The 26,720-nt window shown below is 44.8% G+C and overlaps 1 protein-coding gene and 1 long non-coding RNA gene across 2 annotated transcripts; one reads left to right on the top strand and one right to left on the bottom strand.

Annotated features, from left to right (window-relative positions):
• Nucleotides 1-1,021: 1,021 nt before the first annotated feature.
• On the top strand, nt 1,022-3,779 carry LOC130194014 (uncharacterized). Its single transcript, XR_008831770.1, has 2 exons — nt 1,022-1,838; nt 3,098-3,779. It is a non-coding gene; the product is annotated as an uncharacterized LOC130194014 (long non-coding RNA).
• Nucleotides 3,780-22,876: 19,097 nt separating this feature from the next.
• Nucleotides 22,877-25,376, bottom strand: LOC130193468 (protein-associating with the carboxyl-terminal domain of ezrin-like). Its single transcript, XM_056413935.1, has 4 exons — nt 25,356-25,376; nt 25,172-25,274; nt 24,264-24,434; nt 22,877-24,146 (listed from the first exon to the last, which is right to left on the bottom strand). The coding sequence occupies exons 1-4, from the start codon at nt 25,374-25,376 to the stop codon at nt 23,311-23,313; spliced, it is 1,131 nt and encodes a 376-aa protein (XP_056269910.1). The 3' UTR covers nt 22,877-23,310.
• Between the last annotated feature and the right edge of the window lie 1,344 nt (nt 25,377-26,720).

The following is a 26,720-nucleotide window of genomic DNA, read 5'->3' as shown; positions in this document are numbered from 1 at the left end:
CCTGCGCGTCACTTACCTGGAGAAAGAGACCGACCTCTTCTCTGAGACGATGGAATTTTCTCTCACCAGTCGTAAAACGCGTCACTTCCAGTCCAGTCGCCACAATATATATTCCTGCCTTTGGTTTTGATCTGCATTAAAAGTCACCTTCACAATAAAAAAGTCTTCGTTATTGTGAGAGTCACTAATGGATTTCTAACCGCTTGTCATTAATTCATATAATACTAACGCACAGTCACTCTCCATATGCAATATACATTAATTCTGCTATTTACATTTGCATAGAGTAAACATTAATCCCTATGGTTTTCATAATACATGATCATAATAATATCAATATTCTCCTCCTTAATATTGTCTATTATTATAATATCTTTCATATGTATTAATTTAAAACATAAGACCTCTGCAGATGTTATCAAATAAACTATTACAACTTAAATAATGCCCTTCAAAATACATTCATAAACCATATATAAACCTAAACCTCTGTAAATGTACATAAACAGTTATTAAATGCTTTATAACGGTCATGATTTATTCACATATGATTACAACTTTTATGTTTTGTTTTTAAGCATTTCTACATGGGCGATAGTCATATGTGTAACTGTTTACAACTTCCAAAACATGAAGTGTTATTAAACCATTAAGTAAGTTACAATAAACTCCTAAATGCTAAACTGTTATTAATTTGTGAGCACCAGAATACAGATGGCTGGCTGTTTAAACATTTTTTTTTTCAAATTGGTCGGATAATGTTTTCCTTTCATTGGTGGCATGAAAAGCACCTTGTGTGTAATAACAACGCCATGTTTCAGACAGTAGGTTCTGTATGTGTTCGGGCCGACCTCTGACCTCCGCCCGCCCTTCCCTCCCTCCCTCCCTCCTTCCCATTGTCTGTTCTGTGGAATAAATACAATTGGACGGTAACTCAACGCGTGTACGTGTGATTTTACTTTTCACTCAAATATATCAAGGAATGCTGGATTGAGACCTCCAGTGGCATCACATTTGAGATATATTTACATTTTTATTGACTAATAGGTAAGTTTATACGGATTTATAAAACAGATTCCCCACGAAGAATCATACGGCATGACAAAGCATTAAAAATAGAGATGCTCCGATCAGGTTTTTTGGTGCCGATCACTGAAATCAGTATCTGCCGATCCGATAATACCGATCACTGTCGAATCGACAGTGTCGATTGAAGCATTATTTATGAAATGAATTATTCTTAACAACATTGGTTATGTATTTTAAGTATTTACAATTAAAATACATTAAATACACAACATTTAAATTTAGTACATTAAAATTGTTTGATTGCCAGTGTAGGGGATTTCAGATATGTATGGAACACATCTGCATCAGTCATTTCCTGGAAATCTTGTGGAAATCTATATACAGGACTTCAAATAATCAGAAATGTGCTTTTTTAACACACAAAAGTCTGACCTTTATTTTTATTAACTCTTCCTTGGTACAGTAACAATTTAATTTCAGCATAATTTAAATCTCAGAAACGATCTATAAAGATACAAAATCAGTTCATTGCTTACTTTGATTTCTTAGTGTATGATTTGTCGACATCTTATTTTGAAAAACGGATGTTTTTTCACGTGGTTCTTTCCGCTAATTTTGAAAAACCGGATGTTGTGTCACGTGAATCCTTCCGTTAACTTTATCAAAACCCTCGCGCGCTCCCGATCAAATGCATGTACCGTGAACATCAGTCTATCGGGGCACAGAAATTATTTGTCGGCTGAGTTGACCACGGAGATCCGAGCGTCGGCTGAGCTGACCGCATTTTGGCGGGACAGGGACGCCGCTCGGTGAGTGAGGATCCCCTCTGCTCTCTGCCGGTGTTACACCCCTACTGGTTTTCAAACCTACTGGTTTCCCTACGCGTGCGTGTGTTGTGTTCTCTTCACATCTGCAGCGGGGCTCTGTCTCGCTCACCAGATTCGTCATACATTCACAAACATATTGCTGGAGATCTTCAAGCCTCCGTTCATATCCATTTCGGCGATTACGATTGTATAAGTCAGTGGTTCTCAAATGGGGGTCCGCGTACCCCTGGGGTACGTGAGATTTTTTAAAATCTATTTAAAATTATCATCCATTCAAAAATCCTTTTAAAATAGTTATTTAATAAATATTCAATAAAACACAAGTGTAAGTTCATAAACTGAATTGTATATTAAGTAGGCAATTTAATTTAATTATCCTAAAAACCCAGAGTCTCGCCCATATCAGGATGGTTTGACCCAACGTGGCACACGCTAACGGTCATGACCCGTCTATCACTGCCGGCTTTTAAACTCAAATAATGAAGTCGTGGTTGAAGCGGAGCAATGCTGCTGAAAACACGGAGGGACAAGTGCCAAAGAAGGCCAAACCAGAGCCGGCAAAATCCGTCAGTTTTCAGACGACTATGTTTAATGGGATTTACGTCCACGAGCAGCGCCGCCCCATAACGTGCACGCGCTGCGCGTAGGGCACCAAGTCCTGAGGGGGCTCCACAAAATAGAACAAGAGATATATTTAATCGCTCAGCACCCCCCGTTAACACTTCTCGGGTCGCATCGCTCTGCCGAGCACACTCTCACTAGCACCCCACCCCCACCCCGCAGCATCTGCACGGACGCAGCGGCCTCAATGACGGGCAGCGCGAGAGGACTCATAGCGTGCATTAAAAAAGAAAACCCCGACATGAAGTGGACTCACTGTGTCATACACAGGGAAGCGTTGGCGTACAAGAAAATGAGCCCTGTGTTACATGACGTTTTGAACGACAGCGTCAAAGTGATCAACTTCATAAAGTCAAGGCCACGCAATGCACGCCTGTTTCGCCGCCTCTGTGAAAATATGGGAGCTGAACACACAACACTGCTGCTGCACACAGAAGTACGCTGGCTCTCTCGGGAGAATACTCAACCGGCTGTTGGAATTACGATCTGAAGTACACACCTTTCTGATCGAGCACAGGTCTCCCCATGCCACGTTGTTCCAGGACACAGACTGGCTTGCAAAGCTGTGCTATCTGGCAGATATATTCAGCAAACTGAACGAACTGAATGTGTCTCTGCAGGGCAAGGAGACCAGCATTTTAAACATGTATGACAAGTTGGGTGGCTTCCTGAAGAAAGCAGAGCTGTGGAGAAGGTCCTCTGCAGAGGGAGATTTCACCTGCTTTCCCCAGGTGGGTGCTTTTCTCTCTCATGAGGATGTGGACAGAGCTGCAGTCAAGTCGGTCATAGTGGGACATTTGACCAACGTGATTAAAGATTTTCATTCCTACTTTCCTGACATGGAGGATAAATCTGTACAGCTGGATTGGGTGAGAAACCCATTTCTCTTGTCTGAAGCAAACAGAAGCTACCTGTCACTTATCAGGAAAAACTCCTGGAAGTGTCATCTGACCGTGGCCTCCAGATGAAGTGTGCCACATCCACACTCACACAGTTTTGGGTGTGTGTGAAGCAGGAGCACTCTGACCTGGGACAGAAAGCTTTGGAGCAGCTACTGCCCTTTGCCTCCACATATTTATGTGAGGCCTCCTTCTCTGCAATGACTGTGATCAAAACAAAGCAAAGAAACAGACTGTGCCTGGAGAAGAGCTTCATCACAGCAGTGGCCTCCCTGCCATCAAGACTGACAAAGATCCTCAGTGAAGCACAAGCACACGTTTCTCATTAAAATGTAAATGCTAAAGCATTCAGTTTAATGCAATGTTCATTGTTGACAGTTTAATAAATCCGACACTGATGGCACAGTGCTGTGTATTACTACTTTTTTTTTACCAAAGATTATTTGCGCTGGTTAGGGGGTACTTGGCTGAAAAAAGTATTTCACAAAGGGTACATCACTGAAAAAAGGTTGAGAACCACTGGTATAAGTGAGCAGTGCATCACAGCCACGTATGAAGAAATAATTTTTTTATTTATTATTCAGTGTTCGCAATGTTTCTAATCTCTGTTCACAGTACCATCGTCATTATATACTCGTCACGAAAGTCAATTAGTTGTTGTCGGTATTGTGTGGCTGTTGCGTTGCGAACAAGCATCGCTAAACATGTTTCAAAGTGTAAATATCCGAACAAGGTAACCAGTTGTTTCAGATCCCCTCCACCAAACTGTTCCCATGAAACAAAAGATGTGACGTAATTGTTGAATATATCAATTACTTGAGTTGAAACTAATATCTGGTGGCGCAGCGCACAGACTGCGTGGCTTAGAGTGCAGTCTCATTTTGCGTGACAGATCGAAACCAGGTCGGGCGATCTTTTTATTTTTTATTAAATGTATTTATTCCTACGTGGCTGTGATGCACTGCTCACTTATACAATCGTAATCGCCGAAATGGATATGAACGGAGGCTTGAAGATCTCCAGCAATATGTTTGTGAATGTGTCGAATCTGGTGAGCGAGACGGAGCCCGCTGCAGATGTTAAGAGAACACAACACACGCACGCGTAGGGAAACCAGTAGGTTTGAAAACCAGTAGGGGTGTAACACCGGCCCTCTCAGGGCGCATTTTCTCCGTTGCTATGCGCCGCCATTGAGACGTCTCTGATAGTTCTCGCAGATTCTATGTCATCTGATCGGCCAAGTTTCATCGGCCGTTTTGAGAACGCCGATCGAAACCGATATGGGGAATATCGGCCGATATGGATCGGCGCCGATCAGATCGGAGCATCCCTAATATATATATATATTATAATTATTCATCACGGCAACAGTTTCATTGCAAGTCAAACGGACAAACTTCCTCTTCACTCCTTTGAAACTTTCACTTTCATTTATGTGGTTTCGCCATATTTGGTCAAACTTAAGAAAAAATTAATATAAAAAAATAAAAAATAAATGCAATTACATAACAGTTGGTGGCGCTAAAGCACCAAACAGTTTGCCAACCGCCATTAAAGAAGAAGGTACAAATTTGCATAGAATCTGTTGTCATGGAGATAGAACCCATCAGCATTGCCTTTCATGCTCAACATAATATAGTGACATCATCATGATGACATAATACCTTTGTTAGAAAATTTAAGTTTTAGTTCCAGGAAAAGCCATTCAATTAACAAATTGAACGTGCACATTATTTAACAGAAAATCTTTTCTGTTGAATAATGTGCATGTTTAATTAGATAATTGAGAGCTGATGACCTCACTGTGTGACACCACAGATGGCTTTGATCCCTTCAAACTGCCCACTAACAGAGAGCTGATGTCATTAGTGACATCACACTAATCACTCTCAGAGTTTGTAAATAGACCCAAATCATCAGGTTCCGAGAGCAGGACGAGAGACGCCCAACGCAGGGACAGAAGTGCGCTTCAACTTGGACGTTGGAATGCGGCGTGCCAGGCACCGGTTAAACTTTTAACTGCAACGATCTTTTTCCCTTTTGTTTCAGTGTTGAGAGCAGGACGAATGACTCTCGGCAGAGACTGGTACGCGGTCTGCATTTTGTCCCTTTCGTTTCAGGTTCTGATAGAGCATGCATGGACGAGACGCCCAACGCAGGGACAGAAGATCATTCAACACTAATAAGTAGATCAAGCAAAATATATCAAGGTACTTCATGTAATAATACCTTTGTTAGAAAATGTATGTTTTAGTTCCAGGAAAAGCCATTCAATTAACAAATTGAACGTGCACATTATTCAACAGAAAATCTTTTCTGTTGAATAATGTGCATGTTTAATTAGATAATTGAGAGCTGATGACCTCACTGTGTGACACCACAGATGGCTTTGATCCCTTCAAACTGCCCACTAACAGAGAGCTGATGTCATTAGTGACATCACACTAATCACTCTCAGAGTTTGTAAATAGACCCAAATCATCAGGTTCCGAGAGCAGGACGAGAGACGCCCAACGCAGGGACAGAAGTGCGCTTCAACTTGGACGTTGGAATGCGGCGTGCCAGGCACCGGTTAAACTTTTAACTGCAACGATCTTTTTCCCTTTTGTTTCAGTGTTGAGAGCAGGACGAATGACTCTCGGCAGAGACTGGTACGCGGTCTGCATTTTGTCCCTTTCGTTTCAGGTTCTGATAGAGCATGCATGGACGAGAGGCGTAACGAGGGACAGAAGATCATTCAACACTAATAAGTAGATCAAGCAAAATATATCATGGTACTTCATGTAATAATACCTTTGCTAGAAAATGTATGTTTTAGTTCCAGGAAAAGCCATTCAATTAACAAATTGAACGTGCACATTATTCAACAGAAAATCTTTTCTGTTGAATAATGTGCATGTTTAATTAGATAATTGAGAGCTGATGACCTCACTGTGTGACACCACAGATGGCTTTGATCCCTTCAAACTGCCCACTAACAGAGAGCTGATGTCATTAGTGACATCACACTAATCACTCTCAGAGTTTGTAAATAGACCCAAATCATCAGGTTCCGAGAGCAGGACGAGAGACGCCCAACGCAGGGACAGAAGTGCGCTTCAACTTGGACGTTGGAATGCGGCGTGCCAGGCACCGGTTAAACTTTTAACTGCAACGATCTTTTTCCCTTTTGTTTCAGTGTTGAGAGCAGGACGAATGACTCTCGGCAGAGACTGGTACGCGGTCTGCATTTTGTCCCTTCGTTTCAGGTTCTGATAGAGCATGCATGGACGAGAGGCGTAGCGAGGGACAGAAGATCATTCAACACTAATAAGTAGATCAAGCAAAATATATCAAGGTACTTCATGTAATAATACCTTTGCTAGAAAATGTATGTTTTAGTTCCAGGAAAAGCCATTCAATTAACAAATTGAGCAGACATTATTCAACAGAAAATCTTTTCTGTTGAATAATGTGCATGTTTAATTAGATAATTGAGAGCTGATGACCTCACTGTGTGACACCACAGATGGCTTTGATCCCTTCAAACTGCCCACTAACAGAGAGCTGATGTCATTAGTGACATCACACTAATCACTCTCAGAGTTTGTAAATAGACCCAAATCATCAGGTTCCGAGAGCAGGACGAGAGACGCCCAACGCAGGGACAGAAGTGCGCTTCAACTTGGACGTTGGAATGCGGCGTGCCAGGCACCGGTTAAACTTTTAACTGCAACGATCTTTTTCCCTTTTGTTTCAGTGTTGAGAGCAGGACGAATGACTCTCGGCAGAGACTGGTACGCGGTCTGCATTTTGTCCCTTTCGTTTCAGGTTCTGATAGAGCATGCATGGACGAGAGACGCCCAACGCAGGGACAGAAGATCATTCAACACTAATAAGTAGATCAAGCAAAATATATCAAGGTACTTCATGTAATAATACCTTTGTTAGAAAATGTATGTTTTAGTTCCAGGAAAAGCCATTCAATTAACAAATTGAACGTGCACATTATTCAACAGAAAATCTTTTCTGTTGAATAATGTGCATGTTTAATTAGATAATTGAGAGCTGATGACCTCACTGTGTGACACCACAGATGGCTTTGATCCCTTCAAACTGCCCACTAACAGAGAGCTGATGTCATTAGTGACATCACACTAATCACTCTCAGAGTTTGTAAATAGACCCAAATCATCAGGTTCCGAGAGCAGGACGAGAGACGCCCAACGCAGGGACAGAAGTGCGCTTCAACTTGGACGTTGGAATGCGGCGTGCCAGGCACCGGTTAAACTTTTAACTGCAACGATCTTTTTCCCTTTTGTTTCAGTGTTGAGAGCAGGACGAATGACTCTCGGCAGAGACTGGTACGCGGTCTGCATTTTGTCCCTTTCGTTTCAGGTTCTGATAGAGCATGCATGGACGAGAGACGTAACGCAGGGACAGAAGATCATTCAACACTAATAAGTAGATCAAGCAAAATATATCAAGGTACTTCATGTAATAATACCTTTGCTAGAAAATGTATGTTTTAGTTCCAGGAAAAGCCATTCAATTAACAAATTGAACGTGCACATTATTCAACAGAAAATCTTTTCTGTTGAATAATGTGCATGTTTAATTAGATAATTGAGAGCTGATGACCTCACTGTGTGACACCACAGATGGCTTTGATCCCTTCAAACTGCCCACTAACAGAGAGCTGATGTCATTAGTGACATCACACTAATCACTCTCAGAGTTTGTAAATAGACCCAAATCATCAGGTTCCGAGAGCAGGACGAGAGACGCCCAACGCAGGGACAGAAGTGCGCTTCAACTTGGACGTTGGAATGCGGCGTGCCAGGCACGTTAAACTTTTAACTGCAACGATCTTTTTCCCTTTTGTTTCAGTGTTGAGAGCAGGACGAATGACTCTCGGCAGAGACTGGTACGCGGTCTGCATTTTGTCCCTTTCGTTTCAGGTTCTGATAGAGCATGCATGGACGAGAGACGCCCAACGCAGGGACAGAAGATCATTCAACACTAATAAGTAGATCAAGCAAAATATATCAAGGTACTTCATGTAATAATACCTTTGTTAGAAAATGTATGTTTTAGTTCCAGGAAAAGCCATTCAATTAACAAATTGAACGTGCACATTATTCAACAGAAAATCTTTTCTGTTGAATAATGTGCATGTTTAATTAGATAATTGAGAGCTGATGACCTCACTGTGTGACACCACAGATGGCTTTGATCCCTTCAAACTGCCCACTAACAGAGAGCTGATGTCATTAGTGACATCACACTAATCACTCTCAGAGTTTGTAAATAGACCCAAATCATCAGGTTCCGAGAGCAGGACGAGAGACGCCCAACGCAGGGACAGAAGTGCGCTTCAACTTGGACGTTGGAATGCGGCGTGCCAGGCACCGGTTAAACTTTTAACTGCAACGATCTTTTTCCCTTTTGTTTCAGTGTTGAGAGCAGGACGAATGACTCTCGGCAGAGACTGGTACGCGGTCTGCATTTTGTCCCTTTCGTTTCAGGTTCTGATAGAGCATGCATGGACGAGAGACGCCCAACGCAGGGACAGAAGATCACTCGACACTCATAAGTAGATCAAGCAAAATGATTTTTGTGAAATATATCAAGGTACTTCATGTAATAATACCTTTGCTAGAAAATGTATGTTTTAGTTCCAGGAAAAGCCATTCAATTAACAAATTGAACGTGCACATTATTCAACAGAAAATCTTTTCTGTTGAATAATGTGCATGTTTAATTAGATAATTGAGAGCTGATGACCTCACTGTGTGACACCACAGATGGCTTTGATCCCTTCAAACTGCCCACTTAAAGAGAGCTGATGTTGTTAGTGACATCACACTAATCACTCTGAGTTTGTAAATAGATCCAAATCATCAGGTTCCGAGAGCAGGACGAGAGACGCCCAACGCAGGGACAGAAGTGCGCTTCAACTTGGACGTTGGAATGCGGCGTGCCAGGCACCGGTTAAACTTTTAACTGCAACGATCTTTTTCCCTTTTGTTTCAGTGTTGAGAGCAGGACGAATGACTCGGCAGAGACTGGTACGCGGTCTGCATTTTGTCCCTTTCGTTTCAGGTTCTGATAGAGCATGCATGGACGAGAGACGCCCAACGCAGGGACAGAAGATCACTCAACACTAATAAGTAGATCAAGCAAAATGATTTTTGTGAAATATATCAAGGTACTTCATGTAATAATACCTTTGTTAGAAAATGTATGTTTCTAGTCTTCTAGCTGTATAGCTTCCAGTCCTGTAGCTTCTAGCTCTGTAGCTTCCAGTCCTGTAGGTTCTAGCTCTGTAGGTTCTAGCTCTGTAGCTTCTAGCTGTATAGCTTCCAGTCCTGTAGGTTCTAGCTCTGTAGCTTCTAGCTGTGTAGGTTCCAGTCCTGTAGGTTCTAGCTCTGTAGCTTCTAGCTGTATAGCTTCCAGTCCTGTAGCTTCTAGCTCTGTAGCTTCTAGCTCTGTAGCTTCCAGTCCTGTAGGTTCTAGCTCTGTAGCTCCTAGCTGTGTAGCTTCTAGCTCTGTAGCTTCTAGCTGTATAGCTTCCAGTCCTGTAGCTTCTAGCTCTGTAGGTTCTAGCTCTGTAGGTTTTAGCTGTGTAGCTTCTAGCTCTGTAGGTTCTAGCTCTGTAGCTTCTAGCTGTGTAGCTTCTAGCTCTGTAGCTTCTAGCTCTGTAGGTTTTAGCTCTGTAGCTTCTAGCTGTGTAGCTTCTAGCTCTGTAGGTTCTAGCTGTATAGCTTCCAGTCCTGTAGCTTCTAGCTCTGTAGCTTCCAGTCTTGTAGCTTCTAGCTGTATAGCTTCCAGTCCTGTAGCTTCTAGCTCTGTAGGTTCTAGCTCTGTAGCTTCTAGCTCTGTAGCTTCCAGCTCTGTAGGTTCTAGCTCTGTAGCTTCTAGCTGTGTAGCTTCTAGCTCTGTAGCTTCTAGCTGTATAGCTTCCAGTCCTGTAGCTTCTAGCTGTGTAGCTTCTAGCTCTGTAGCTTCCAGTCCTGTATCTTCTAGCTGTATAGCTTCCAGTCCTGTAGCTTCTAGCTCTGTAGCTTCCAGTCCTGTAGGTTCTAGCTCTGTAGCTTCTAGCTGTATAGCTTCCAGTCCTGTAGGTTCTAGCTCTGTAGCTTCTAGCTGTGTAGCTTCTAGCTCTGTAGCTTCTAGCTGTGTAGCTTCTAGCTGTATAGCTTCCAGTCCTGTAGGTTCTAGCTCTGTAGCTTCTAGCTGTATAGCTTCCAGTCCTGTAGCTTCTAGCTCTGTAGCTTCTAGCTCTGTAGCTTCCAGTCCTGTAGGTTCTAGCTCTGTAGCTCCTAGCTGTGTAGCTTCTAGCTCTGTAGGTTCTAGCTCTGTAGGTTTTAGCTCTGTAGCTTCTAGCTGTGTAGCTTCTAGCTCTGTAGCTTCTAGCTCTGTAGGTTTTAGCTCTGTAGCTTCTAGCTGTGTAGCTTCTAGCTCTGTAGGTTCTAGCTGTATAGCTTCCAGTCCTGTAGCTTCTAGCTCTGTAGCTTCCAGTCTTGTAGCTTCTAGCTGTATAGCTTCCAGTCCTGTAGCTTCTAGCTCTGTAGGTTCTAGCTCTGTAGCTTCTAGCTCTGTAGCTTCTAGCTCTGTAGCTTCTAGCTGTGTAGCTTCTAGCTGTATAGCTTCCAGTCCTGTAGGTTCTAGCTCTGTAGCTTCTAGCTGTATAGCTTCCAGTCCTGTAGCTTCTAGCTCTGTAGCTTCTAGCTCTGTAGCTTCCAGTCCTGTAGGTTCTAGCTCTGTAGCTCCTAGCTGTGTAGCTTCTAGCTCTGTAGCTTCTAGCTCTGTAGCTTCTAGCTCTGTAGCTTCTAGCTGTATAGCTTCCAGTCCTGTAGCTTCTAGCTCTGTAGGTTCTAGCTCTGTAGGTTTTAGCTGTGTAGCTTCTAGCTGTGTAGCTTCTAGCTCTGTAGCTTCTAGCTCTGTAGGTTTTAGCTCTGTAGCTTCTAGCTGTGTAGCTTCTAGCTGTGTAGCTTCTAGCTCTGTAGGTTCTAGCTCTGTAGGTTCTAGCTGTATAGCTTCCAGTCCTGTAGCTTCTAGCTCTGTAGCTTCTAGCTGTGGAGCTTCCAGTCTTGTAGCTTCTAGCTCTGTAGGTTCTAGCTCTGTAGCTTCCAGCTGTGTAGCTTCTAGCTCTGTAGCTTCCAGTCCTGTAGCTTCTAGCTCTGTAGGTTTTAGCTGTGTAGCTTCTAGCTCTGTAGGTTCTAGCTCTGTAGGTTTGAGCTCTGTAGCTTCTAGCTGTGTAGCTTCTAGCTCTGTAGGTTCTAGCTCTGTAGGTTCTAGCTGTATAGCTTCCAGTCCTGTAGCTTCTAGCTCTGTAGCTTCCAGTCCTGTAGCTTCTAGCTCTGTAGGTTCTAGCTCTGTAGCTTCTAGCTGTGTAGCTTCTAGCTCTGTAGCTTCTAGCTCTGTAGCTTCTAGCTGTGTAGCTTCTAGCTCTGTAGGTTCTAGCTCTGTAGGTTCTAGCTGTATAGCTTCCAGTCCTGTAGCTTCTAGCTCTGTAGCTTCTAGCTGTGGAGCTTCCAGTCTTGTAGCTTCTAGCTGTATAGCTTCCAGTCCTGTAGCTTCTAGCTCTGTAGGTTCTAGCTCTGTAGCTTCCAGCTGTGTAGCTTCTAGCTCTGTAGCTTCCAGTCCTGTATCTTCTAGCTGTATAGCTTCCAGTCCTGTAGCTTCTAGCTCTGTAGCTTCCAGTCCTGTAGCTTCTAGCTCTGTAGCTTCCAGTCCTGTAGGTTCTAGCTCTGTAGCTTCTAGCTGTATAGCTTCCAGTCCTGTAGGTTCTAGCTCTGTAGCTTCTAGCTGTGTAGCTTCTAGCTCTGTAGCTTCTAGCTCTGTAGCTTCTAGCTGTATAGCTTCCAGTCCTGTAGCTTCTAGCTCTGTAGGTTCTAGCTCTGTAGGTTTTAGCTGTGTAGCTTCTAGCTCTGTAGGTTCTAGCTCTGTAGGTTTTAGCTCTGTAGCTTCTAGCTGTGTAGCTTCTAGCTCTGTAGCTTCTAGCTCTGTAGGTTTTAGCTCTGTAGCTTCTAGCTGTGTAGCTTCTAGCTCTGTAGGTTCTAGCTCTGTAGGTTCTAGCTGTATAGCTTCCAGTCCTGTAGCTTCTAGCTCTGTAGCTTCCAGTCTTGTAGCTTCTAGCTGTATAGCTTCCAGTCCTGTAGCTTCTAGCTCTGTAGCTTCTAGCTCTGTAGCTTCCAGCTCTGTAGGTTCTAGCTCTGTAGCTTCTAGCTGTATAGCTTCCAGTCCTGTAGCTTCTAGCTCTGTAGGTTCTAGCTCTGTAGCTTCTAGCTCTGTAGCTTCTAGCTGTATAGCTTCCAGTCCTGTAGGTTCTAGCTCTGTAGCTTCTAGCTCTGTAGCTTCCAGTCCTGTAGGTTCTAGCTCTGTAGCTCCTAGCTGTGTAGCTTCTAGCTCTGTAGCTTCTAGCTCTGTAGCTTCTAGCTCTGTAGGTTTTAGCTGTGTAGCTTCTAGCTCTGTAGGTTCTAGCTCTGTAGGTTTGAGCTCTGTAGCTTCTAGCTCTGTAGGTTCTAGCTCTGTAGGTTCTAGCTGTATAGCTTCCAGTCCTGTAGCTTCTAGCTCTGTAGCTTCTAGCTGTGGAGCTTCCAGTCTTGTAGCTTCTAGCTGTATAGCTTCCAGTCCTGTAGCTTCTAGCTCTGTAGGTTCTAGCTCTGTAGCTTCCAGCTTTGTAGCTTCTAGCTCTGTAGCTTCCAGTCCTGTAGCTTCTAGCTCTGTAGCTTCCAGTCCTGTAGCTTCTAGCTCTGTAGCTTCCAGTCCTGTAGGTTCTAGCTCTGTAGCTTCTAGCTCTGTAGCTTCTAGCTGTGTAGCTTCTAGCTGTATAGCTTCCAGTCCTGTAGGTTCTAGCTCTGTAGCTTCTAGCTGTATAGCTTCCAGTCCTGTAGCTTCTAGCTCTGTAGCTTCCAGTCCTGTAGGTTCTAGCTCTGTAGCTCCTAGCTGTGTAGCTTCTAGCTCTGTAGCTTCTAGCTGTATAGCTTCCAGTCCTGTAGCTTCTAGCTCTGTAGGTTCTAGCTCTGTAGGTTTTAGCTCTGTAGCTTCTAGCTGTGTAGCTTCTAGCTCTGTAGCTTCTAGCTCTGTAGGTTTTAGCTCTGTAGCTTCTAGCTGTGTAGCTTCTAGCTCTGTAGGTTCTAGCTCTGTAGGTTCTAGCTGTATAGCTTCCAGTCCTGTAGCTTCTAGCTGTGGAGCTTCCAGTCTTGTAGCTTCTAGCTGTATAGCTTCCAGTCCTGTAGCTTCTAGCTCTGTAGGTTCTAGCTCTGTAGCTTCTAGCTCTGTAGCTTCCAGCTCTGTAGGTTCTAGCTCTGTAGCTTCTAGCTGTGTAGCTTCTAGCTCTGTAGCTTCTAGCTGTATAGCTTCCAGTCCTGTAGCTTCTAGCTCTGTAGGTTTTAGCTCTGTAGCTTCTAGCTGTGTAGCTTCCAGTCCTGTATCTTCTAGCTGTATAGCTTCCAGTCCTGTAGCTTCTAGCTCTGTAGGTTCTAGCTCTGTAGCTTCTAGCTCTGTAGGTTCTAGCTCTGTAGCTTCGAGTCCTGTAGCTTCTAGCTCTGTAGCTTCTAGCTCTGTAGGTTCTAGCTCTGTAGCTTCCAGTCCTGTAGCTTCTAGCTCTGTAGGTTCTAGCTCTGTAGCTTCTAGCTCTGTAGGTTCTAGCTCTGTAGCTTCCAGTCCTGTAGCTTCTAGCTCTGTAGGTTCTAGCTCTGTAGCTTCCAGTCCTGTAGCTTCTAGCTCTGTAGGTTCTAGCTCTGTAGCTTCCAGTCCTGTAGCTTCTAGCTCTGTAGGTTCTAGCTGTGTAGCTTCTAGCTGTATAGCTTCTAGCTCTGTAGGTTCTAGCTCTGTAGCTTCTAGCTGTATAGCTTCCAGTCCTGTAGCTTCTAGCTCTGTAGCTTCTAGCTCTGTAGATAGATAGATAGATTCTAGATATACTATTAATCCCCAAGGAAATTTGTCGAGTCAGTAGCAGCAACACACAAGAATAAAAAACAAACACAAAATATAAGAAGGGTTAGTGATCTGGCAAGAGGTGATCTGTTGTAGAGCCTGTAGCTCAGGAATGTTCTCCTGTATCTCTCTGTGGCAGCGGAGCGTGAGCGATCTGGAGAAAGTACTCCTCTGTCCCTGTAGGAGGTGGTGGAGAGGGTGGTCCGGGGTCCAATATGGACACCAGTTTCTTCAACGACCTCCTCTCCACCACCTTCCAGGTGCTCCAGCTGGCAACCGATGATGGAGCCAGCCTTCCTAACCAGTTTGTTAAGGCGGCTGGTGTCCTGTAGGTTCTAGCTGTAGCTTCTAGCTCTGTAGCTTCTAGCTCTGTAGCTTCTAGCTGTATAGCTTCTAGCACTGTAGGTTCTAGCTCTGTAGCTTCTAGCTCTGTAGCTTCTAGCTGTGTAGCTTCTAGCTCTGTAGGTTCTAGCTCTGTAGCTTCTAGCTGTGTAGCTTCTAGCTCTGTAGCTTCTAGCTCTGTAGCTTCTAGCTCTGTAGCTTCTAGCTGTAGCTTCCAGTCCTGTAGCTTCTAGCTCTGTAGGTTCTATCTCTGTAGCTTCTAGCTGTATAGCTTCCAGTCCTGTAGCTTCTAACTCTGTAGGTTCTAGCTCTGTAGCTTCTAGCTGTGTAGGTTCTAGCTCTGTAGCTTCTAGCTGTGTAGGTTTTAGCTCTGTAGCTTCTAGCTGTGTAGCTTCTAGCTCTGTAGGTTCTAGCTCTGTAGCTTCTAGCTGTATAGCTTCCAGTCCTGTAGCTTCTAGCTGTGGAGCTTCCAGTCTTGTAGCTTCTAGCATATTTCCATGACTTTTCCAAAACTTTTGAGGTTTAATTTCTTTCAAAGACTTTTTCCAGGCCTGGAAATAACCATTTAAAAATTCCATGACTTTTTCTAGGTTTTCCGTGACTGTATGACCACTGGTGCAGTGATGTCTGCCAAACTCTGGATGACACTGTTTGTTAGTGTGGCAGTGGGGGGTGTGTAGGCTCGGCTGCTGAGTGGGTGGAGCGGGGGTGTGGTTCAGGGAACGGTGTCTGATTGTCATCAGCTGGACTAATTGCTAATCAGAGTGGTAATCAGTCCAGCTGATGACGTGTGTTGGTGTATCTGAGGCTGTCTCCATAAAGGAGCTGGCTGGACAGCAGATCGGGAGTCAGGGTGGAGAGCAGAAACACAGTCTGCCATGGAAATAAACATGATTACCAACTATCCCTCTGGCTGCTCAGTCCTTCTTGGTGCTTAGGGGGGGGGGAACCTACTGGTGACGGCAACACGCGTGTCACAATCACTCTTTTCTCTGCAATCTTTTGCTTTTTGCAAACTTGCTCAGGGGCATTTGTTTGAAAAAAGTATGTACAGTACAGCAACACGTTCATCTGATGCACTTATAAAGGTTTGGTATTTCAGTGGGAAAAATTGACACTTTTTTAAATAGCTTTTTTCCGGCACAATAAATTCAATCTCTGAAAGCTGAATTAGGTTTGAATGTCTTGCTTTTCATTTTTTTCCCAGTCGTGAGCTTCACATAGTCATTATTTGGAGTCGTGGAATGAGATTATTGTTGCCTTCATCGCTTCTCCATAACCTTAACTGACCTCCTGGAAAGCCCAACATGACATCCAGAGAACGATGATGACACTAAAGACAGTATTCCTCATAGAGGACATCCCAGTGATTTCCATCTGATTAACATGTCTTCATCTCTGGAACATTGCTTGTAGGCTGCCTGAGGCCAAAAGAAATCTGAATAAATGCAGCCCACATGGAAAAAAAAAAAAAAAAGGTGTGTGCATGGGGACATTCACGAGTATCCCATAGTGTCAGCGGAGATTAGATACGGGGGGAAAAAGCATAACGTGAAGGTTGCGGTTAGCTCCCGCCTTACGCACCCCTTAATCTTGGGAATCGATTGGCCGGGCTTTGACAAATTAATGGGAAGGCTGCGGGTGCGTTCACGGCAGACAGGGTCATGCGGTGTGCGCCGTGCTCAGCGGTGACGCGAGGATGTCCGACACTGCAGACGGGGAGGGGGAACCGGGGGAGCCTCCTATGGCGACTCCTCCGGCTCCCGAGTTTCACTCCATGGAAGATTTTCCACTCGAGCAGTCTCGGGATGATACTCACGCTCAGCCTTTGACCAAGTGATACGAATTGATGGTCAGCTGGTGCGCCCTGACGCAGCGCAGACCTATCCGCACTTCACATTGATCAGGGACAGGCTGTACAGAGTGAGCCGTGACACTCACACAGGGCAGGAAAGCACCCAGTTGCTGGTGCCGAAGAGCCGCCGGGAAATGGTTTTCCAGGCGGCTCATTATAACCCGATGGCTGGTCACATGGGATATGATAAAACTCTGGACCGGATAATGACCCGATTCTATTGGCCGGGCATCCGGGCGGATGTGCGCCGTTGGTGTGCGTCCTGCCCGGACTGTCAATTGGTAAACCCTCCGGCCATTCCGAGGGCACCTTGCGCCTCTGCCATTAATGGAGGTTCCATTTGAGCGAATCGCTATGGACCTCATCGGGCCATTTCACCGGAGTGCACGCGGATATCGCTTTGTGTTAGTCTTCGTGGATTACGCAACACGATACCCGGAGGCGGTGCCCTTGCGCAGCATTTCTGCAAAGAGTGTCGCACAGGCGCTGTTTCAGGTCATCTCGAGTCGGAATCCCGAAGAGATTCTGACTGACCAGGGCACCCAGTTCATGTCAAGAACACTGAGAGAACTTTACGGGTTACTGGGCATCAAGTCTATTCGGACCAGCGTGTACCACCCACAGACCGACGGTCTGGTGGAGCGTCTGAATAAGACTTTGAAGTCCATGATCCGTAAATTTATTAATGACGATGAACGTAATTGGGATAAATGGCTTGACGCTCTGTTGTTTGCAGTACGGGAGGTTCCCCAGGCCTCCACGGGATTTTCTCCCTTTGAACTTTTGTTCGGCAGGACTCCGGGGTGCTCGACCTCATTAAAGAAAACTGGGAGGAGGGGCCGAGCACCAGTAAAAACGAGATCCAACACGTCCTGGACCTGCGAGCAAAGCTCCACACCCTGGGTCAGCTGTCACGTGAGCATTTGCTCCAGGCCCAGGAGCGTCAGCAGCGGCTGTACAACAGAGGTGCCAGGCTGAGACAATTCACACCGGGAGAGAAGGTACTTGTATTGCTTCCTTCTTCCAGCTCTAAACTCCTCGCCAAGTGGCAAGGGCCCTTTGTGGTCACACGGCGAGTGGGGGATGTCGACTATGAGGTGGTGCGTTCTGATAGGGGCGGAGCTACACAGATTTACCACCTCAACCTCCTAAAGGCATGGAGGGAGGCGGAGTCTGTTTCTCTGGTGTCCTCGGTATCTGAGAGAGAGGAGCTGGGGCCTGAGGTCCCAAAATCCACCAATCCGGCCTCGCTCCTTTGTGAAGACCGTCTCTCCGGGACCCAGAAAACAGACATTGCCCGGTTGCAAAAGCAGTTTGCTGATGTGTTCTCTCTCCTTCCAGGACGCACCAACCTCATAGAGCACGAGATCGAGACTCCTCCGGGCGTGACAGTGCGGTTACGACCCTACAGGTTACCTGAACACAAGAGAAAGGTGGTTCAGCGGAATTGGCTGCAATGCTGGAGATGGGGTAATAGAAGAGTCCCACAGTGCCTGGTGTAGTCCCATTGTTCTTGTGGTCAAGAAGGATGGGTCTATTCGGTTCTGCGTGGACTATCGCAGGGTGAACGAGGTGTCACGGTTCGATGCTTACCCAATGCCCGGTCGACGAGCTCCTGGACCGACTGGGCACTGCGTGTTTCTTTACGACACTGGATTTAACCAAGGGCTACTGGCAGATTCCTCTGTCGCCAGAGTCTAAGGAAAAAACGGCCTTCTCCACTCCGTTTGGGTTATACCAATTCACCACGCTTCCCTTTGGGTTGTTCGGGGCCCCAGCCACCTTTCAGCGCCTCATGGACCGGGTGCTGCGTCCGCACGCTGCATATGCTGCCGCCTACCTGGATGATGTGATCATACACAGCACCACCTGGGCGGAGCATGTGCAGCGGGTCGGGCGCGGTGCTGGAGTCCCTGAGGCAGGCGGGGCTTACGGCCAACCCGGGGAAGTGTGCAGTTGGACGGAGGGAGGTACGGTATCTGGGGTACCACTTGGGCGCCGGGCAGGTGCGCCTCAGGTGGACAAGACCGCCGCCATCGCAGCCTGTCCGCGGCCCAAGACTAAAAAAGAGGTGAGGCAGTTTTTGGGGCTGGCGGGCTATTACAGGCGGTTCATCCCGAACTTTGCGGAGCTGACCAGCCCCATGACTGACCTGACCGGAAAGGTGCCTCAGATCCGGTCCAGTGGACGGAGCGGTGCCAGTTGGCGTTTGAGGAGGTAAAGCAAGCTCTCTGTGGGGAACCACTCCTTCACACACCTAACTTCTCTCTCCCTTTTACTCTGCAGACCGATGCGTCGAACAGAGGGCTGGGGGCCGTTTTGTCCCAGCAGGTAGAGGGGTTTGACCGCCCCGTGCTGTACATCAGCCGCAAGCTGTCGGAGAGGGAGGGCAGGTACAGCACGGTGGAGAAGGAGTGCCTCGCCATCCGGTGGGCGGTCGACTCCCTGCGCTACTACCTCCTGGGACGCTCATTCACCCTCTGGTCGGACCACGCCCGCTCAATGGCTCCACCGCATGAAAGATACCAACGCCCGAATCACTCGGTGGTATCTGGCTTTACAGCCTTTTAATTTCAAGGTGATCCATAGGCCGGGTACACAGATGGTCGTGGCCGACTTCCTCTCCCGCTCTCATGGGGAGGGGAGTAGGTTAGGCGGATGTTGCCCGGCCTAAGTCGGGCGGTGGAGGTATGTGGCAGTGGGGGTGTAGGCTCGGCTGCTGAGTGGGTGGAGCGGGGGTGTGGTTCAGGGAACGGTGTCTGATTGTCATCAGCTGGACTAATTGCTAATCAGAGTGGTAATCAGTCCAGCTGATGACGTGTGTTGGTGTATCTGAGGCTGTCTCCATAAAGGAGCTGGCTGGACAGCAGATCGGGAGTCAGGGTGGAGAGCAGAAACACAGTCTGCCATGGAAATAAACATGATTACCAACTATCCCTCTGGCTGCTCAGTCCTTCTTGGTGCTTAGGGGGGGGGGAACCTACTGGTGACGGCAACACGCGTGTCACAGTTAGCTACTCTCCTGCTTTGATCCAGACTTTTACCGATATTCATGGTACCTGGAGGACAAATCCGTGATGTGGACATGTGTGGCTACAGGGTGGGCTGCCATTCAATTTGGGAGGATGTTGGGTATCAAGATGATTTGTAATCACGTTGGGGGGATCGCCATCACACGGTCAAAATGTCACATTGTCGGTGCGCGGATGTTTCGGCGCGTATCACGGCAGAGCGATGCGCGTTATGGGAGCGGCGGCGCTGGGCTTAGCCAGAAGAGTGAAGCAGATAAGTGGAGCAACGACATTTTTAGACATAGAAACACTCTCAGACAGCAGCTTGCTGTTATGTGCGCCTGCTGGCAGCCTGACTCCGCTGTTTTGCGCGAATGACGTCACGTGCGACCTGGAGGTGTTAACCACTTGTGTGTCAAATCTTTTTTTCTTTTTTTCAAAATTAACATTCGGGGCTAATTAAAAAACATCCGGGGCTTTAGCCCCGAGTGTTTTAGCTTAGGGACGCCACTGGTGGAGGGGCTAGATTGAATTTTCCAATTTTGGGCACCTGGCGACAGGACAGCCGGAAGCGGGACAGGGAATAGATCAACTATGAAGTTTTTTTTTCAGGATTTAAATGATCACATTCAGTGCTCTACACTGTTCTGCTCTCCATTTAAATCTGCTGTTTCTGTTCCTCTCAGATCCAAGGCACAGGTGCTGCTTCTTCTTGTTCTTGTTCTTCTTCTTCCTCTTGATGTCTAATGGCGGTTTGCATCCATATATTCATTGCATTACCGCCACCTTCTGGCCCGGAGTATACAACCTAGTTCGATGCCTATAGGTGGAGGGGCTAGATTGAATATTCCAATTTTGGGCACCTGGCGACAGGACAGCCGGAAGCGGGACAGGGAATAGATCAACTATGAACAGTTTTTTTTTTCAGGATTTAAATGATCACATTCAGTGCTCGACACTGTTCTGCTCTACATTTAAATCTGCTGTTTCTGTTCCTCCCAGATTAACGGCACAGGTCACGCTCATTGTTTTTCGGTGGTTGATCTCTCCAGATTTCAATGTAGAGCAGAACAGTGATCTACACTGTTCTGCTCTACATTTAAATCTGCTGTTTCTGTTCCTCCCAGCAGCACCTCTTTCAGGTGAATGGGACAGCCGAAAGCGAGACGGGAGGAGGGGGGGACCGGCGACGGGACAGACGGAAGCGGGACAGGGAATAGATAAACCACGAACAGGTTTTTTTTCAGGATTTAAATGATCACATTCAGTGCTCGACACGGTTCTGCTCTACATTTAAATCTGCTGTTTCTGTTCCTTCCAGATGAACGTCACAGGTGATGCTTCTTCTTCTTCTTCTTCTTGATGTCTAATGGCGGTTTGCATCCATATATTCGTTGCATTACCGCCACCTTCTGGCCCGGAGTATACAACCTAGTTTGATGCCTATAGGTGGAGGGGCTAGATTGAATTTTCCAATGTTGCGCACCTGGCTATGGAGGACTTAAAATGACTTATGTATAAATAAATAAATGCATGAATAAATACAAGAATAAATGTATAAATACAGAAATAAATACAAGTTGTAACTCAACGTAAATGTCACACATAAATAAATGAAGAAATACGTGTGGACACATAAATAGATAAATAAATAAATGAAGAAATACAGAAATGCAGAAATATATTTATTTAATGATGTCTTGTTGATTTATAACTTATATTTATTCATTCCTGTATTTATTTATACATTTATTTAAGCATTTATTTATTTATGTATACATTTATTTATTTATGTATACATTTATTTAAGCATTTATTTATTCATTTATTTAAGCATTTATTTATTTATTCTTGTATTTATTCATGCATTCATTTATTTATTTATTTATACTTAAGTCATTTTAAGTCCTCCATACGTAACAGCAAGCTTCTGTCTGAGAGTGTTTCTATGTCTACAAATTTCGCTGCTTCACTCCTCTGGGCTAAGCCCAGCGCCGCCGCGACACATCCGCACACTCTCCCTAAAAAAACTCACTAGCACCCCCCTCCCCCGTCGACAACGCTCGCCGTGGGTCACTTTCTTATCTAAGCTGCATTGGCTAAGCCCCAGATGTATCCAAATCCTAGAGACGCGCCTGACACAGGGTTCATTTTATTGCACGCCAACGCTTCCCTGTGTATGACACAGTGAGTCCACTTCATGTCGGGGTTTTCATTTTTAATGCGCGCTATGAGTCCTCTCGCGCTGCCCGTCATTGAGGCCGCTGCGTCCGTGCAGATGCTGTGGCAGGATTTCCAGCTCATGCCGTTAGCGTGTGCCACGTTGGGTCAAACCATCCTGATATGGGGGAGACTCTGGGTTTTTAGGATAATTAAATTAAATTGCCTACTTAATATACAATTCAGTTTATGAACTTACACTTGTGTTTTATTGAATATTTATTAAATAACTATTTTTAAAGGATTTTTGAATGGATGCTAATTTTAAATAGATTTTAAAAAAATCTCACGTACCCCCTGGAGTGCCTTCACGTACCCCCAGGGGTACGCGGACCCCCATTTGAGAACCACTGCTCTAGGAGGTACTGAGAGGCTAGTTCATATGATCTCACGACAAAAGTTGACCTTTTCTGACATACCATGTTATGACTCATTGAAGAATATGTCATTGTATAGTATGTCTTAAAAAATTTAATTGACAAAATTATAATTAAGTATTTTAAAATGTATATATTATCTGTGTAATATATATGTATATCGGTAATATAAATGGCATTGAATAGTATGTGATTGAAAAATATCAGAAAAGGTCATAGTATGTCAAATGTGTGTGATGACATCACGATATACAAGTCACAATATAGTACCTCATAAGGTTAATGTCATGAAAAAACTATATATAATAATGTATATAGTAAGTCATACTATTGTTTTGAATGGCTCAATGTAATGACAAATCATAGTGTGACTTAAAGTGTGATATAAAAATATTTGTATCGTATGTCTTAAAGAAGTCATTCAAATAGTGCAGAAAGTATCATAAAAGTCCTAAAATGCAATAACAAGAGCACTGGAAATCGTAAATTTTATTCAGCAAAATATTTCTCAGTAAAGTTTTACATTTTTATTTAGCAGTAACGAGTCAAACAGGTTTGTAAATTGAGCAAAATTGTATCTCATGCTTCATTGCCAAAGTGTATTAACACAAATTATGAAGCAGACTATAAACTTGTAACTCATGACAAAAAGCTGCTACAGTTTCAATCCCGTTTGTCTTTCGGAGGAAAAATTCCTCACAACTCGGACACTTAACCCTTGTGTTGCCTTAGGGTCATTTTGACCCGAATCAATATTACACCCTCCCCCCGCCTTAGGATTAATTTGACCCCATTCAATGTTTAATGTCGGTGTTCTTTCGGTAGTCAACAAACAAACATAAAGTGCCTCACACTTAAACTTGGAAAACAATATTAATTCTAATAATTTTCTGGAGGTTTTAATTGCTGGCGTCAAATTGAACCCAAAGGGTAAAATATGTTAGTAAATATAAAGGTAACAGGAGGGTGAAACATTGAATCGGGTCAAAATGACCCAAAGGCGGGGGGAGGGTGTAATATTGATTCGGGTCAAAATGACCCTAAGGCAACACAAGGGTTAAAAGGAGATTTTGATAAGCATTGCTGCCTTTTGAGGGACCACAAGAGAAAAAGGTTCCCACTCGGTTTCGATGTCAAAAAGATTATAGTTGAAAAATATTTTGTTTTGAGTGAAGTCGTTGACAGTTATAAGAAATGGCTGCTTTAAACATATTTAAATGTCTGTATGAAAACCCCACCACGCACACCCACCTCAGTCAGGTTGTCCACTGCGAACCTGGCGGTGAGCGTCGCGGCATCGATGGTCGAGTCAGCCTGCAGAGAGTTACAGTTTTCCGATAGTCCGGCATCACTCGCTCCGCTCTGGTCCAGCGGCAGCAGAGCCGGAGAGGACAGTTTGATGTCCGGCACCATGTCTGCAAACAAATCCAGGTCGGGGTCTGGCGCTTCCTTTCGCTTCACCTTAATGGTGAACTCCTCCCCCAGACCTCCTCGGCCACTAATCCTCCGTGACACTGTAGGTTTGGTCTTGGGGTTCAATGGGTTGTGCCATTGCTCCGCGTCTCCGTCGTCTTGAGCCCAGCCGTCGCCCAGCGAGGACGCGGTCGTGCTCTGTGCAGATTGTCGCAGTGCTGAGGTCAATTTGAGCGGTTTGGAGGAGCCCAGTTTCAGTACTTCAGGAGCATAATTAGCAGGTCTGTTGGCGCCCCCTCTGGGTGGTGCGAGTATAACCGGGTCTGATAAAGGAGCCGTAGGGGAAAGATCCGAGGTGGGTTCGGTTCCCTCAAAGTCGTCCCACGGCTCCTCGTCCATGTTGGCGTGCGAGAGTGGCAGTCTGCCGCCGCCTGGATTTTCTCTCTCCGAGGCCTGAATGTGGATCTGGACTGCCTGCCCGTCTCTTTTCTCGTTCTCTTCGGAGTCAGGCCAGTCTTCCACTGGACCCTCTCGTCCGCCAGTCTGCTCTGGGCTGTAAGACAGCGGCTCCATCTCACTGTCCTGGCGAAAGCCATTTAACGGGAGAGACATCTGTCTACTGACATCTGAAAGATGTAGGAAAAAAAAGAAGTTTATAAATACTAAAATAAAAAAGACAGACTGCGATTCAGACAAAATAAAAACTGAATACAAAATATAAAAAGGATGGAAGGGGGTCATACCTGATTTTATTGGCTGCGGGTCACTTTGTGGCGTCTCCCTACTCCCTGCTAAGCTGCCCATGTGACCCAGGACCAGGCCTTTGGTCTCTGGTGGTCTGGGGCACAGATTCAAGACTTTTGAAGGTTGGGCCACATGAGGGTGGCAGCCTCCAACGATATGGACAGGTGAAGCTGAAGAACAGAGGAAAGATTAGTGTTCACCCAATGTATATCACAAGAGTGATATTCACTTATTAAAATCCAGATTTTCTAGTTTGAACTGGTCCACTCAGAAAACAAGTGGACAAAATGAATGCCGTGTATTATTTAATAGTCAGCTTATCCAAACACCCAAAAGTAATTTTAAATGCCATTAAAAAAAAGTTAGTCATAAAAAAGTGTTTGTGAAAATTGTCATAAAAAAAAGTCAGAATGTAGTACATTATAAATTCATAGAATGACTATTGAATAAACATCTATGTTGTAAAATTGTCATTAAGTCTTAATAGTATAAAGAAATAAAAAAGCCATTGTACAGCATTTCATAAAAAAATTAAGTAGTATAGTTCGTCATAACAAATAATTTAAAAGTCTCAAGATGGTATGTCCCAAAAAAAAAAAGAAGAAGCTGTATCATATAATTTCACAAAAGGTTTTTTTAAAGAATGCCATTTACTATTGACAACTTATTAATATATTGATGTATATATGGACATAAACATAATTGATACAAGTCGGCACGTCTCCTTGTTCTGGTCATGATTGATAGACTCGAGACAAGGGGTCAGAGTTCAGCAGGCCCGTCTGCAGGGTCTTGGTCAGACTGTCAGCTCCTGTGACACTGAAACAGAGGAAAGAGTGGGATGAAGCCGTGTAAGAGAAGCTCCCTGTAGGCATCGATACACGGCTGCAGACATTAGGCTACTCACCACAGCTATTCAGGAGAGACACGAGGGTCTCCACCAACTTCCCAAAAGCGTAACAGTCCCGAGAGTGAGCATTTTGATCCGGAAGCGTTTTAAAGCCCTCGACCTGTCGACAACATGTTTCATGAGAACTTGTGAACCAAAAGTTCTTCCTTTCCCCCCCCAACACAACCATGAAGCTGCTTACCTGCTCTTCTGGGGGAAACATAAAAATATGGATCTATTCGTTTACTTTATTTATAGCCATTGTGCAATGAAAGGTACAGGAATCTTAATATATAACACGTTCACACATTGCTGTTATCTAAATACAAACTTTCTAAAAATAAACGTGAATGGCTGCATAGAATTGTTTTCATCCTTATGATAAAAGATTGACCTTAAAAAACGTTGAAGATGTAACCTGCTTGACGACATACGTGTCGCCTCTGTGGTGTCTTCAAAGAGTTTTTGATCAACAGTTGAAAAACATGTCGATGTGTCGTTTAAAGATTTACGTGTGTCTGGATTTCCTCAATGAAGAGTTGAGAGGGTTTTTAAACGGTCCGGTTTTTAAACTGCTTGGAGCTGGAAGAGCCTCCAGAGGGAGACAGCCTCCTTTAAGTGGATTGTGTCTGACTGTCTTGACTCACACTGAACCCCCAAAGTAAAGAGAAACTCCCAGAACACAAGGCAGCATGTATTTGTACATGCATATCTCACTATAATAGATTGTTTGTATAACAACTTACTTCTACCAGGCTATGTATTGGTTTATTTAACAGGGACAGTAATTCATATGAATGCATTTAAGCAAGAGGCTATTTAAAAAAACATTGATAAGAAAGAGGCTATTTTCCATCAGTATAGTATTTGGGAAAATGTTATTCATCCCCATAAATACGACTAATTACAAAGTTGACATCTTCTCCATTTTCTTGGAGAAGATGTTTTAAATAGAGAGCTATATTCCTAATTAATATTTAAATCGAAATCTAATTTTAACACGTGTCTTTTGAAACAACAACGTCAGACACACAGACTTAACACACTCCACGGAGCACTACTGCTGTCCACTCCACGGGGAATTCTCAACCTCGCTGCTTTGCGCCACTTTTCCTGCGTCAGTCTTCCTCAGCTGTTGCTGATGAGGCAGAGGGCTCTCGGCAGGTCTGCTGCACAGGTGCAGCCAACACCGGTTGCGCCTGTGGATTCAGTTGTGTCGGCACGAGTGTTTCTAGATGTGCCAGTAGCTCACTCCTCAAATATAACCACACACATAGTACAGGGCACACAGCCACAGGCCTGGTATTTGTTATTTACAACTCCATTACAGTTGAACCCAAGGGGGTAGGTTTGGCAGCGGCGGGCCGTCTAAGCCTTCTCTAAAGGCCTAAACATAATTACAAAGTTAAAGCTATTTTATAATACAAAATAAAATAAACTTTTAGTTTCTTAACTTTTATTTTCTTATTGCACTATTGTCTTCCTCTGTTGCTGTGTTTATATGAGGTGCAGATAAAATCTGTCAGGACTGTCAGAAACTCTTTTTACTGAGAACGGTTCAACAAAG

Source organism: Pseudoliparis swirei, chromosome 5 (genome assembly GCF_029220125.1).
Source record: "Pseudoliparis swirei isolate HS2019 ecotype Mariana Trench chromosome 5, NWPU_hadal_v1, whole genome shotgun sequence".
Lineage (NCBI taxonomy): Eukaryota > Metazoa > Chordata > Actinopteri > Perciformes > Liparidae > Pseudoliparis > Pseudoliparis swirei.
The sequence above is the reverse complement of the archived record's forward strand: the minus strand, read 5'-3'. Positions and strand labels throughout refer to the sequence as shown.